The sequence below is a fragment of the Phoenix dactylifera genome, chromosome 2 (assembly GCF_009389715.1).
Source record: "Phoenix dactylifera cultivar Barhee BC4 chromosome 2, palm_55x_up_171113_PBpolish2nd_filt_p, whole genome shotgun sequence".
In the NCBI taxonomy this organism is placed as follows: domain Eukaryota; kingdom Viridiplantae; phylum Streptophyta; class Magnoliopsida; order Arecales; family Arecaceae; genus Phoenix; species Phoenix dactylifera.
In genome coordinates this window covers 17,098,371-17,113,453 of record NC_052393.1, presented here as the reverse complement: position 1 = coordinate 17,113,453, position 15,083 = coordinate 17,098,371, and the positions used below count along the sequence as shown (strand labels likewise).

The window sequence follows — 15,083 nt, the reverse complement described above, 5'->3', positions numbered from 1 at the left end:
CAGGGCACGATGACCTTGGGCGGGCCTCGGGCCGGCCCACAAGCCCAAGAGAACTGGGCTGTTACACTGCAAGCGAACGATGACAGGTATATTCCCCCTGTTCCTCTGTGAAAAGTGGGTAGAGCTTATACGGTGCACAACAAAGTGTGTAAACTACTCATGATGCCATGATTGTGATCCTTTCAGTGGAAGCAAAAGCCCTCCTCTCTACTGTAAGATTAGTTGAAGAGTAATGGATTATGTTTCCTATTGGATTGCTAAAGACTTGTGAAGCTCCTGTCCTTCTGATATATGCTCCTTAGGATCATGCCTCTTCAGCAGTTGCCGAGCAGTGCCTAGTTCTTGTTTTCAATTAATGTCCTAAATTACTTTGGGAAATGCTAATGACTGAACTACCAGTTGTATTTAGGTCAGGAAGGCTATATCTTCTAATGACAGTGCCTGTTCCAAGTCCTCGCAGTTAATATAACATGGTATGGCCTCATGGCTTGTATTTTCCCAACTGATAAAAATAAGAAAGAAAAAAATTCTAATATCTAGATAAAATTATGATTGATCCATCAAGTATACCGGCAACCAAGTACTCAGCACAAATTTTGCACTGAGAAAGAAAAAAAATCTAATATCTAGATAAAATTATGATTGATCCATCAAGTATACCTGCAACCAAGTACTCAGCACAAATTTTGCACTGAGCTTAATCTGTACCTGAGCTGGGGAAGTAAGCTGTAAGGATGATATAATCATACTAGTTCAATTGATAACAGAGGTCCTCAAAAATCATAAAAAGTTTGGAGCCTTCTGTGTACCCTTCTGAAATGGGCTGAACTGCTAGGCATCATCAGCATCCTGAAGATTTCTATGAAATTTTCTGCACACAAAAAGTCCCCCGGGCTCACAAATGCTGGCTTGGCAATTTATAGGAATTCCTATATCCCTGTAAATTGCACTAATTCCTGCACACACGGCAGGGCTTTTCAGAACACCCTTAGCATTACTCATCATGGAACATAGCAGAACATCTCATATAAGAGAAGCTGTACCAAGAGAATAAGAGGAAAGCTTGCAGGTTCATTCAGGGGTAAGGGTAGTGAGAACTGGTCAAGAAAAGAGAGTCACCCAGGTTATAAAACTACAAGCCAAAAGCCATTACAGATACCCATACCTCCCTTTAACAGAAACAAGACAGACAAGAATAGACCTTGTTCCTTTATTGACCCAAAAGAAAACTTATTATTCCACTCATTGTCCCTCAAAGCCACAGAGACTTTGATGGATAGCAAGTCTGGAGCATTGCAGTTCTTAAGCACTTAAGCAGAAGAGTGAGTTCAGCTTCTTCTGCTTCCTTCTGCGAAGGCCTGAGGTGCTGGAATTGGCTTGTATAGCAGTGATGTGCCCTCAAAGACCGTCAGGTACAGATCCTTGGCGCACTTCAGTTGCTGCAGGAATTGTTTGAACATATTATTACAAACATAACGTAGACCCAAAAGCACACCAGGTTGTGCAACAAAAGCTACCAACCTTCTCTCGTGATAGTTTCTCAAAGCCAAACACGTTCCTCCAGTAGGATTCGGCGTCCTTCGCTGCTGGAAGCACAAAATGCTTGACTCCCAGATTCGATAGCATTCTCAGAATGCACCAAAACAGCGATCGGAAGTAGCCCTATAGGAGGCGAATAGTTTGATTAATGCTGAGAAAAGGATGTTCCTGAGACAATAACATTAAAGAGAAACCAAGCATATCAAACTGACCATCCCCTGGTCCTGCTTGTATGTAGCAGCCAAGGGCATTTCAACTGCTTCGCAGCCCAATACTCGAAGAAGTGCCGCCGATACAACAAATGAACTGCAGTTGTTGCACCAGATATAACCATGGTTATATAACCTTCAACAAAGTATGTAAAACATCTCAATATATAATTCTTACTTGACAGTCAGCACAGCACACTGCATTCCATGAAAATCATGACTTCCGATTTTTCTTCTGTAAATGGATATTTGGTTACTGAAGGATAAATGCAAATTGAGGTGAACTGACAAAAGAATTGCCAATAAAGGAAAATGAAACAGAGAGTATATGGCTGAGACTTTTCTCACCCATAAACCATGGCCTTGATTAGGTCTCCACCTGTTGCATCGTCTTTGATTGGTTTAAAAGATTCCTGCAGAAAAAAATAATGTGAATTAAAGAAGAGAATCCAACCATTATCTCCTTCCTGATGGTATTTAAGGTATTTAAGATCCCCCCGCCTCCCAACAAAAAAAAAAAAACATAAACTTCTACTTCTCAAACCAGACGCCTGAATTAACACGTTTCTCCTATTGAAGTCCTGCCATGGTCTCTAGGTTTCTGCAAAGTTAAAAGTTTAGCCCTGGTGGCACCAATGAAACCCAGGCATATGCATTCAATGCACTTCTCTTGAACTTCTTCTTTAAACCAGTGAACTTAAAATTCTTAGGAAGGTTTCCACTCAGAAAAAAAAGAAAGAAAATTTTTGGGAAGGTAACTCATATAAAACAGAGGAGTTCCATTAGCATTTTAATCTGTGCTATCCAACTACCCTGTGTCCTTGCAAAGAACAACAATCTGACTTCCATGCCGCAATAAGGATAGAAAGTGAGCATCCATACCCACATAAGTATGCACCAAAACAGACAACCTAAATCATGTCAGTTACAGGTATATGCAGGTCATATCACAGAGAAGGAAAACGTTCCTGCTATTTTCCTAGTCCATCCTTTTTTATGACTACAATTCAGTTTGGTGACTCCTATTGAATTTTACCACGAAATTCATTTCTAGATAGTAGCAATTTAAATAAACGTTGTGTACTTCTTTTTTGATAAAAAATGCCGCAAAAAATTGCAGCTGTCAATCAATTTTGGGTACTTAAACCAGTAAGAACTTACATGAAACATGGAGACTATCCTGGAAAGAATTGATTTTTTAGCAGCAGAAGATTTGCCTTGGATAAGTTTCCATCTTAAATCAGTGTTTGCATCCATGTGAAGGCCCTTCTCTTCGCACTTGTTCTTGATCAAATCCGAAACTAGGTCAGGAAGAGGTTCTGGTTCATGAAGATCTAACTCTTTTAAAGCAGTATTAATCCTTTTACAATCATTGCTGCAGAACCAGTCACCATTCGGCAATTCCTGTATAGTAATAATGAGTTATACAACTTTCAGTGATTTTGACAGATAGAACGGTCTAAAGAGAGAATGGAAGGTAAATGTGCTGACCTTTAAATCACACATGTTGTTGTCTTTCAAGCATCCAATGTGATATTCCTTGTCGCACTGAGCAATTAAATAATTCAATGAGAACTCACTTAAACACAAGCAACACAAGCAACAAATAGCGTATGCCGAAATTTCTTAAGCTGTGGAAGAGAACTAAGGTAAGTACCATCAAGTATGTGTTTGATAATACTCAAAATATACCTGATCACACAGCATCACAGTGCGCGGACCAAATCCTGACTTCAAGAAATCTGTAGACCTGGAATACATTTGAATGATCAACAAGAAAATATATGTAATGTTTATGAAATTCACACCTCAACCAAAAATATTCAAATAAAATCACAACTACAATGGCTCAGCGCAATCAAAGCTGCAATTGCTTTATAAGCATAGTAGATCTTGTTAACTTACCGACGGACTCCAAAAGAGTATGCCTGAATGAAGGTCTAAACCTGATATCATATTAACTGAACAATTGACCTCAAAAGTTTAAGCTATTAGAGAAGGAGTTCTCAATGTATATAAGGCCTTTAACCGATATAAAACGACGGCCTGGATTGAGCTTATGACATAATTTAGCGACTTCAAGGCTAGAATAGTTTCACACATAGAACATGCATGAAGTAGCTAACCTGCAAAGCACGCAGCTACTGAGTTTAGTCTTTGAAGTTTTGATCATCTGAACTCGCCTAGGCTTTTCTCTCTTATACATTTTACAACAAAAAGGACACAGCCAGGACTCTGGAATGCTTGACAATCCAGCACATTCTGTTAGAAAAAAGAAATTTCCATTACTATATATAGAAGACATAGCAATTGTGAGCATTCACTCACCAATAAGATTTGCATTAAACGCATGCCAAAATGTCACAAAATGCATATAAATAGTTACTAGATGGAGGCCAGAAAAAGAAATATATTCATTCTATTAATTACATCATGAGAAAACTAACGTGTTGGCGTAAATATTAAACAGTACTACATCCATATAAAATAGCTGCAATAATTGATACATGCATGGAAGATTGAAAAAGTGATAATCAACTCTTGTCAAAGTTGAGATTATTAAAAAAAATTCATTGCATCAAAAAGTAGAGGTGCACCCACAGTAGAATAGGAATGTAGTCAGATGCACAATGAATATGACAGAATGGAAAAGCATTCAAATTTGCTTCATAACAACTACAAAAAGCTGAATTGGTGAGTCACTGAAGTAACAAAAGTAAAATTGCCTCAAATCAGACGGTTTAGAAAGGAATAGACACCCTGTTGCTGCATAATCCGATGCAGAGCTCAACCCATGATTGTCAATGGGGCAGCATGTATCGAACATTGCACTGCTAGATACCAACTAAAGATCATATTCAACATTGTGGGTCCCATGATGAATTCTAAATGGCATGGTATATATGTTCTTCAAAATTTATTGATGATAAAAACGATGATTATAGTGGTCGCTGCAGTAGCAGCACTGAAGTAGCAGTAGTGTCACTTTGTAGCTACTCAGATTAGTCTTGACAATAAAAATATAATCTTGTAAACATACGAGCATGCATCTTAAAAGTTGAAGCCATCTGTTTGCTGTACTTATGGGACTTTCCATGTCAATGTGTCCTAAGTTTCACTGCAGCACAACATAAATTTGCATGTCAAGAACCAAAAGATAAGGTCATGGTAAGAAGCTTGCCATGTCCAACATTCAGTCTATGTGACAATATATACACACACAATCTAAATGAAACAGAAAAGATAACTGACTTGTTGACTAGACAACAACAATATTACAAGAATAAGCAACGAAAATCACATAAACCTCATAAATTTCTAGTGTCCAAATGCCATTTGAAAGCAACAGAAATTGCTGGCAACAAATACCAAAAAATTGTGCAAATAAATTTGCGGAACTCTTTTGCAATAGAGGCGACCAAAGTTGGAATAGGTTCCAGCTATAACTTGTGCTAGAATGTCTAGAATAAAGAAATCTTTTGAAAACCAAGAATACAAAAACAAATGATACAAACATACATATACAAATATACATTTACATATAAAATTCTCTTACAACAAGTAAGGCACATACCCTTGTGGTATGCCCTTGGACAACGATCACATTCAACAAGAATGCCACTTGTTTTACACATCTGACAGAGTGTATCACTTTGTTTATTTCGGCCCCCTGATAGTTCAAGTGCTATTTGATGAAGTGATTTCCCATAATAGGTATATGTGTTATGGTACCTGGAAAGTCACAATGGAAGAGAGAGATGGGTAGATTGAAGGGGATGAAAGGAATATACATGTAATATACACAAATAAAAAATATATGTATATATAGAGTTATGCTGGAATGCTTCTGAAAGAATTTGACACCAAATGCTTCCAAAGGGAAATTAATGAAGGGCCTATCAAAATGAAAATCGAAACCATTGAATAAAATGGGTAGAAACTAAAAGCCATGAATTTTTAAGGGTGTTTTACTTATGCATCAAATGAAAAGAAAATTGATAATTTCAATAGTATGATATCAATATAACTTTTATCTATAGATTAGTAACATGCAAATTATACAAAATTTAATCTATATATATTTTTAAATATTTAGATCAAGATCCACAGTTTGGAATTACAAATTAAGCAGTTAATTTATGCTATGCTTTTTACTCACTAGCTATGTTGCTACCATTTAGTTTTCTAGTTAGATGTACAGACAAGGGAGCTCTAAAATAAATGATCTTTAGTTTCTAAGCAGGTTATATATCTTAGATCATCATCAACAGCATTGATTTGCATGGTGAGAGATCGTTCATTGGCTTTCATTAGAAAGCATTTGGAGCCAAATGCTCTTAGCAGCATTGACAATATACGCGACATATGCATCTTAAAAACACCAACTTACGGTTTGCGCCTGTGTGCACAGCCAGCATGGGCTTCAAATTGAGAAGCACTAACCTGCTCATTAGCCATAAGATGGTCAGAACACAAGAACAAAATTAAAGAATTTAAAAATAATGAGCAAAATAAATAGATATACCACACGATGACAGTGGTCGCAGTGTATTCCAAAATTTTCTATCCATCCATCTATTGTTTTCTGCTGAAAGATGGTAGTATATTGACTAGTCAGAAAGGTGCAATAATAATTTCCAACTGTTACATGGACCAACATACTCATATTGGCTGCACAACCTCTTTATTTATCCGGTATACCACTGGAATGTTCTCATAGCGGCCACTCTCAAATATCAATTTGTGAAGTCCTAAATCTCTTTATAAATAAAGCCAGCAGCAAACAAATGTCAGTGAAAAATAGCAAAACGCTTGCAGAAGTTGAACCGTACAAAATTATTGGGGAAAAAACTTCTATGTTTTGTGGAAAGATAGCAAAAGACTTGATATACAAACTTGTTAGTTAACTTCCCGGATACTGTTTCTTCTTGCGATGCACATTGAGAAGATTCCAATCCAATTGTTTGCTTTGATAATCTGGATTCGAATATATACAAGAATATGTTAGGTACAAAGTCATTAAGAACATAAAGTAAATCAGAATATTAGATTCATGACATATTTTATGATGAAGATATAAAGATAACGAGTTGTAACAAAGCTTGTTAAATGAAAGGAAAACATTAACTAGGAGTGGATACTTTATGCATGTAATGAGGGCTTCTGAGTCAGATATCAAATACAGTGATTTCAAATGGCGAACTTGACGAGGTTGAATACCATGACCGGCATTGGCAAATGCTGCATTGCTATGTTCCTTCCTGTTTACTGTAGAACGCATCGAGTGCCAATATTTGCATGTACGTATATGATTATTGAATTTGACCATGATCAAGTTGACCTATAAGAAGCCAGGTGATGCAAGACCAACCTGCGAAGCTTGCTTATGGGTATGTGGATCTGATGGCTTGGGAGTTCAAAGTTTCATTTGCTTAGAATGCTCACCATCTAGTCTCAAATACAAGATAGAAGTGAGCAATTTTGTGGACTGAAGAAAATATGGAAGCTTTCAATTCATCCCTAGAGTTTAAAGAACAGGTTGTGGAGATTTTTTGGTGCTCTTAAAGAGCATTTGGTATTCTGAAGGTAGATTTTGGTTAATAATGCAGATTTCTGCAATTTCTGAATTTTAGAGTAGGTTTACAATTAGAAAGTGGCATTTCAAATCTGATTGCAAGTTTGAAAATAAGGGAAACAGATATACATATTCAATGGATCCATAGTGAAAGTTAGATTAGAAAACTAAGAGGAAAACAAAATATAGAGGTACAAGAGAGAGGAGTGGAAGGAACCCTGAAAAGAAATAAGAGGTTGAATCTAGCTAGGAAAACCACTTTCTCCTTAAAATTTTCAACATACGTCATCCTTTTTCAATTCAACCCTAGTAGGCTTTTTTGGACAGTTAAACTCGTAAATTTGCCCAATTAGGAAGAAACCTTAATGAAAACCTAAGTAATAAAAATCTTGATAATAAAGTAACAAATCACCTGCACTAACTAATTGCAAAATTAGAATTCCCATGGGACCTCATATATAAACACACCTAAACCTGCCCATAAATTGATCATAATGATTTTAGTATTTTCTTGACCTTAATATGTACTAAGCTAGGATATGTACAGATCCTAGTAAGGGTAGAACTCTAATGTCAAGCTACCTCAACAAGACTGAAGAACAACAAAATCTAGCGTCAGCTAATCTTCTTCTCATCACAAGGCAAAAGATCCACAAGATTGTAAGAAGACATCCTTGCAAAAAAGGAGTTTCTACTGGATGTCCTTTGTGTGGTGCTACCATCAAGACAGCTTCACATTTTATTTATTAAATGCCCCTGGACAAGAAGCATTTGGCTCTCATCGAAGCTCTACTTTAAATTCAAAGAATGGCCTCCAAATCTAAAAGCACTTTGGATTTCTTGAAGAAGCAAAAAAAAAAAAATCCCCAGTTCCTGGAGAAGAGCTTGGGATCAATTCATTATTGCTTTATGTTGGCATATTTGGCATGAAAGGAACTCCAGATTTTCCAAAAGGAGTCGACTATTCATGCAGTCTCTCCATGCTTCCTCCTCTGGGCAATCTTTGCTCAGAAAAAAAAAAAATGTTAGATGGTCATAGAAATCTTCTGAAAAGTGTCCCCTCTGATGCATATATATACTTACTGAAATAATTGCAATCTCTCATGCTCAAACCTGTGTATATTTCTCAAATCTTTTAATAATAGTTGGAACCACCTATTATTGGTTAGAGTACAAGATGAGGAACTCGTTGCAATGCAACAATGGCTTCGTCTTTAAGATGATTGAGTTGATTGTTAGAACTCCAAAAAGATCCTAATTAGTATAGTTTCCAGTCTCTTTTCTCACTTCGGTGTTTCCAGATCATTAACTGGATCCGGGAGTTCAAACAATACATGAAGTCATATTAACTTTGTTTCAGTTTCAAGAACAATATCTCCCTCATACTGGTAGGGATAAGAACATAATTTAATTATGATTGGAAATAAAGGCAGGAGAGCATTTTGGAAACACCTCATGCTGAAAGATATAGCAACAAAAGTTTCGGTTTTATCATAGATCGGCAGACCACCTGAGCTACTTCCGGGCCATTTTGACCAGGGATGACTCGACAAGGTCGAAGTATTCTAAAGAGGACGACTATAAAATGTTATTTTACACGAGAACGGCCTGGTTTGGTCCCAGGAACCACTAGCTAACAAATTGCTCATCCGACACTCAAAAGCCTCCCCATACACTCCGACCAAAAACTTCATGGCGAGGAAAAGGAAGCCAGGCTCGAAGTTTTGGCATAATCTCGCACCTGGCCGTGCCACGGAGCCAGCATAGCACGAGCACCTTTTCTTTGGGGCCATCCAACCTCGTAGCATTCCAATCCGACACCAAGGCATTGATCAAGTGCTCCTCTTCTTGCAAACGAGCATAAAGTAGATTTTGAATATTTATATAGTATCAAAAAATTTAAATAATATCTTTAGCAAGTATAAATGATACAAGAGCGGTTCTAACTTGTGGCCCATATATACCAGATGATGTTATAGCATTGGTCCATTTGGATTTATGGTATTTATAATTGAACATATGGTGCTTGTGATTAAATCTGATTGAATTTGGATAGGGCTGAAAGTGGGCTTAGAATCCAAAATATTTTGGATAATCCAGGCTCAAACCCAACCCGAGCCCAGGCCTAGGCTCGACCTGAATCTGATTGGGCCAACCAGAATTAATTGTTTGGGCCAAAAATAGGCCTGGCCCGAATTTGATTCAAGTTTAATATTTTATAATACTGCTTCACAGGTAAATAAGTGAGCTAAAAATTTAACTCTCTCCTATAACATAAGTAAATAATACAAGATAGATTTTTTCTCAACTAAACTCATTTTAATTTATCTTTTACTTCCTTATTATTTCTCTAAATAATAGCATACAAAAATAAATTGATTCGGGCTCCGTTTCAAGCTTTGTTCAGATTCGGGCTGAGACCAGGTTCGGGTCGGACTGATGACATACTCGAGTTCGGTCCCGAGTTGGACTAATAACATAATCGAGCTCAGGTCGAAAAAATAAATGGGCTCTACAATTAAATCCAAATCTAATTTGAACTCATTCGGATCTAGTCCAAAGTTCGGCTTGAAGCCAGCACAACCTGAAGGGCTTCAGACAAAGCTCATTTTCTGCCCTATGTTTGACCTTTAACCTTGGAAGAATGTCCAAGCCTTTAACCTATTGCCGACTCCTGAGTCATCCTTAAGTACTCTAGACTAGGGCTGGAAGTGGGCTCGGGCCGGCCCGAAGCCCATCGGGTCGGGCCGCCTGCGAGCCGGGCTATGGGCTAGACCCAATGACTTTCGGGCCGGGCTCGGGCTACAAACTTAAGCCCAATTTTATTTCGGGCCGGGCGCGAGTTTCCCATTGGCCCAGCCCGGGCCCGGACCAAGCCCGAGCCCAATGCCAGCCCGAACCGAAATCGACCACGGCCCGAAATCGACCACGGTCCACGGCCCGAATTGGGTATTTGGCCATTTGGGTATAGGGCTGGAAACCGGGTTACGGCCTACGGGATTTGGGGATTGGGCTCGTCGTCGTCTAGGGTCCGGTGGAGGCGTCGTCGTCGTCGTCGTTGTCTAGGGTCCGGTGGAGGCGTGGAGGCTCGTCATCGTCGGCTCGTCGAGTGCAGAGGCAAGACGAGAGCGGGGGAGGCTCGGCGGCGGCGGCTCGTCGAGTGCTAGGGTTTCTCCGCTCGTCGTCGTCGGCTCATCGGCTCGTCGAGTGCAGAGGCGAGACGAGAGCGGGGGAGGCTCGTCGGCGGCGGCTCGTCGAGTGCTAGGGTTTCTCCGCTCGTCGTCGTCGGCTCATCGGCGGCGGCTCGTCGTCATCGAATCTCAGGTTAGGGGCCCTACTTCTGATTTTGATGTTTTCCTGGGATGATTAGTGGATTTCTTGCCCCTCACCGATGCCCAACCTCCCACCTCCTGCTCCGGCGTGCGCTCTTCTCTCCCGCCAACGCCTCATACACCCCCTTTCCCCCGACTGATGATGATGATTGGTGGAATCCCCCCACCCCCACTCTCTCTCTCTCTCTATCTTTCTCTCTTCTCTCTCTCAGTCTCTCTCCCTCTCACCCGGCTCTGTTTGTTGGTGACATTAATCAGGTTGGCCCAATCGGGCTTCGGACCGGGCTAGGGCCGCGTTTCTGTAAAATTGTTCGGGCCTCGGCCCGGCCTGAAGCCCAGAAAATAATTTCGGGCCGAGCTTGGGTAGGGGTGTGGTCCGACCCGGCCCGGCCCACTTCTAGCCCTACTCTAGACTGATCTCGGCCACCCTCATGATCTTTTAACCTCACAAAGTGGCACTTAAGGGAGCGGCGATTGGCTCTCAGGCTGCTATCGAATTTATTTTCGCGAGGAAAATTTTTATTTCGGGGAGGAGAGCACCCTTGCCATCGGCTGCCGGGCCCCGGACATAAAAAGCTCTCCATTGTTTGGGAACCTGTAGAAGCTGTAGATGGAGAGGACACCATCTGAACACCGTTTCCACCATGGCAACGGAAGGTGTATGGAAGAGGATGCAGAGTTCCAGCACTTTTGAGAAGACCCAATTTCTCTTCGAAGAGGAGAATCGAGATAGCACGTAAAAGCCGGAGTCCCAACCACACGTACCATCAGCTCTCCATTCCAAGAACTCTTCGACCAATCCTTCCTGTTTCCAATCTTCTGCAAAAGAGTTTGGGAAAACGATCGACAAGCCTAAATTTGCCTGCTCACTCATCAAGCGAAGAAAGGGCAGAAGATCTCTATTTGAAGCTCTAAGCACATGCAAGAACAGTCTTAAGGATGCCCTTGCATAATGCCGAGACTCTCGTCCAAGTCCGAAACTTAAACTTCCATGGCCGCGTCCGCTTATAGCATGGTGATCATTCTTGCATGCCGCTCGGTCCTCCACATTTATCTCAAACAGACCATGACACCTTCATCAGAATCCAACTCAAGACATGATAGGCCCTCAAAGCAATCGAGCACTAATCTTAAAACATCCCTCAAAACTCTTTGCTAGCTTTGCAGAATATCAATACGCCATTTGCATACTACGAATTGATAACCCCATGAGGAAACAAAGTGTCTGCCAGTCCCTTGGTCATCCTTGCCTTCGGGGCCATGCTCGAGTATGAGATGCAGAACATCAACAGCCAGTACGAAAAACGAAGGAGAAGTGGGGTCTCCTCTACCTCAATTCCTGCCTAATGGAAAGCTCTGCCCAACTGGCTATATATTCACCATTGAACCGCCTTCGAGATACAACACATGCCTAGATCAAGGAGATCCAAAACCTCAACCAAGGAGGTCGAAGCTTTTCTGAAGTCTATCTTAGGGATAAAAACTTCGACGACATTGTTTAATCTGGAGATTCCTCACCACATCCTCCCAAAACTCGTTTGCAAGCCGGCATAAGTCCCCTTTGACCAACTCCCGCTATCTCTAGAGATTAGGAGAGTGTCCCTATTTGGACCTGGTGCCTTCCTTGCCCCGATACCAGAGATTTCAAACAGGTTGACAAATGGTTGATCGAGAAATTATATTCTATACACCACATGGCAGTATACCACACCAATCACATCCATGTGCTCCTGTGGATTCTATCGAAACATGGCGCCTATGATTGGTGTGGTGCACCACCATATGGTGTACCATATAATTTCTCAGGGTTGATCCTACCTCAGTCACATGACCCATATGGTGACCAACTTTACATCAACTAGGGAATTAGATATGGAGCGATACGATGCGAAGATAAAGAAGGACCCAAGCTCGAAGGTCCCTCCAATGCCTTGATGTTTTCTAGTTCGCCCTAGCCATGATTTCACCTTCTCTTCGCCAGCCCGTTGTCCGCTACGCCATGGGTTAGGAGAGGAATAGGAAGTGACAGCAATGACTTGTTTCGATCTCTGCAAGGGTTGTGTTAATGGCAGCAATGCCACTCCTAATGTTAAACCCCTTCCTCGAAGAAAGAAGGTAAAAGCTAGCTTCCAAGCACTGTCAATATCCTCTTTAAGATAAATTCATCGTCTGGACCACAACGTATATAGCCCTAAGACGAACTATAGCAAGTTGAGCTCATGGCGTAGGGACCGAAGAGGTCGCTTGGTTGAAAAGTCCCACATTTGTGTGTCCTACTCATGACTAACACCCACCCTCTCCTTGGAGAGGTGGTGTCTTCCGCTACCATGGGTGCTTATCTTGGCAGAGAAGCATATACAGCTCCCATCTCCACCGAAGTTTGTTGAGCTCCTCTCAGAATAGTTGGACCTTGCAATTTGTTTTTGCTGGTTTCTTTGATGCCTTGGCTCGGCTTCCTTCTCTCATGGTCACAAAAATCTTGCCAAAGGCCAAGATCTTAAGACTCGCATAAAAGTTTGTCGATGGTGTTGTTTGTACACACCTCTTTAAGAGTCCACACATACTCCTTGATAATTGGCTGCATATTCCTGTCTTGTCAAATCTTTTGTTTTTCTTTCAAATATTAAATTTTATTTTGTTACATGTGGTATGCTACTCTATCTGTATTTTAATGAACCTCTTCGGTTCATTAATGCTTGTCCAATGAAAAAACTTATATGTCCATGTTTGAGTTTGAAAATACATTTAGATTAAAACTTACTTTATTGGAATAGTTGTATGGTGATTTATGGAACCAATTTGTTGGAAACCTGGCCACTATGATCTTAAGATCATTCAGAGAATCACAACTCGCAAGTATATGCTCATGGTTTAATTATTTTACTACCAAACAATTATGGCTAGCATGTCAAGCAAGCAGACATTGTAAACAATCAATTGTGGGATTGAAAGGGAGATCAATGAATAATGATCGTTAGTGATCATATATATGTAATGAGGAAGAAAATTTTGATAGTTCAGATTATGAGATTATTATGTAGCATTCCCAAAATATTAAAACTCATCATGGAATTTTTATTAGCTAACAATATAAATCAACATATTGTGGAATATTTTTTTTATTTGTTAATTTTTACTGCGACAAATAATTATTATAAATTCTGAAGTCTTAGCCTCCTTGCTTAGAAACCCTAGCTTTGCCCTGTCATTCAATCTTGATATATCTTGATTAATTTTCATGAGCTTGCTCCTGTATTTTTTATCCTAAAAAGACAAGAAATCTAGCTAAGAAATTAAGGAATCCTTTTAAGAAGGTAAAAAGAAATAAATTAATTGTTTTGCACAATACAAAGTGAATAGTGTTTTTTTTTTTTGGTAAAATACATGATATCTAAGTTGTACTCTTCTGATCTTGAAAAACAAGTGCACCTTGATTATATGATATTATTGTGTTAGAAAAATGAAAATATCATGTTCCAAAAGATCAAGCTTAATTACAAAAACCTGTATATAGATACAAGTCTAGAAGTGCAAAAAATGCATGTATAAACAGTTAACCGTTACCTTCTATGGTTGAACAAATTAGTGCACAAGCTACCCAAAAGAAGCAAAATGAAACAAAGCGGTGCACACAAGCCACAAGGGAGACATACCCGGCGCTGCTACTGGCATGTGATTGAGCAGGGGTCATTTGATATTGTTTCGACTCTTGAGACAAATCACCTAATGATGTGAACTCCTCAGCATCTGAAGCATGGAATGAATCTATCAATTTAAGCATCTATAATTCTCTTGGGGGAAAAAAAGGAGAAGAAAAGGGGAGGGAAAAAAAAAAAGCATATTTCAAGAAGCCAATATCAACATCCATGTCAGGGACTACAAAGCATGCATTTATCTTCACCTTCACACTTATCAGCATCCTTTATCAGACCATGAGTCTCAACTTCCTGTGGTCATAAAAAACAATTCAGAGTTCAGACCCTATTATTAATATTTTTGAGATGGAAGAAACCAAAACTATTAGAGGGAAATGCAAAAAAGAAACCATCAAGTTGTTCCACCTATAATTGGCAGTATATCCAGAAAACAGCTTTAAATATATCAATAAATAATTAGATTATAGCAAAATATACCTTAAAAAGTCTTGTAAGAAGCAATTCTGGAGAGAAATCTAAAGGGAAAATCACATTTTGTACATAATTGGTCAAGTTTTGAATCGATCAATGATTCAAACTTCTTAGATCAGTCATTGTCTTTAGAAACGTAGGGATGATCAATAAATATTTAGGAAAAATAATATATGATCATATATACTAACAATTAATGTATTGATGTAGCAAAAAATTGAACTGACATACGAACATTAAAATTTAATCAAAAAATTGATTTCTATAACTCTAATCAACGAACTACCAAGTGGCTTTAAAT

The 15,083-nt window shown here is 39.4% G+C and overlaps 1 protein-coding gene and 1 long non-coding RNA gene across 2 annotated transcripts; both read right to left on the bottom strand.

Annotated features, from left to right (window-relative positions):
* Positions 1-1,098: 1,098 nt before the first annotated feature.
* On the bottom strand, positions 1,099-6,347 carry LOC120109901. Its single transcript, XM_039123523.1, has 12 exons — positions 6,274-6,347; positions 6,139-6,191; positions 5,323-5,480; positions 3,875-4,010; positions 3,441-3,498; positions 3,240-3,296; positions 2,910-3,152; positions 2,097-2,161; positions 1,927-1,983; positions 1,752-1,845; positions 1,522-1,662; positions 1,099-1,439 (listed from the first exon to the last, which is right to left on the bottom strand). Exons 3-12 carry the CDS (start codon positions 5,381-5,383, stop codon positions 1,329-1,331), a joined length of 1,023 nt encoding a protein of 340 aa, XP_038979451.1. The 5' UTR covers positions 5,384-5,480; positions 6,139-6,191; positions 6,274-6,347; the 3' UTR covers positions 1,099-1,328.
* An 83-nt stretch (positions 6,348-6,430) lies between these two features.
* Positions 6,431-14,604, bottom strand: LOC120104416. Its single transcript, XR_005506840.1, has 4 exons — positions 14,557-14,604; positions 14,309-14,402; positions 6,645-6,725; positions 6,431-6,507 (listed from the first exon to the last, which is right to left on the bottom strand). It is a non-coding gene; the product is annotated as an uncharacterized LOC120104416 (long non-coding RNA).
* Between the last annotated feature and the right edge of the window lie 479 nt (positions 14,605-15,083).

What these genes read in the sequence shown, in the direction of transcription:
- LOC120109901 (XM_039123523.1), bottom strand. Translation starts at nt 5,383, where the DNA reads ATGTGTAAAACAAGTGGCATTCTTGTTGAATGTGATCGTTGTCCAAGG. An exon ending in CTGTGATGCTGTGTGATCAG is followed by an intron (nt 3,297 to 3,440) that starts GTATATTTTGAG and finishes TTAATTGCTCAG; the next exon opens with TGCGACAAGGAATATCACAT. An exon ending in ACAAGCAGGACCAGGGGATG is followed by an intron (nt 1,663 to 1,751) that starts GTCAGTTTGATA and finishes CGCCTCCTATAG; the next exon opens with GGCTACTTCCGATCGCTGTT.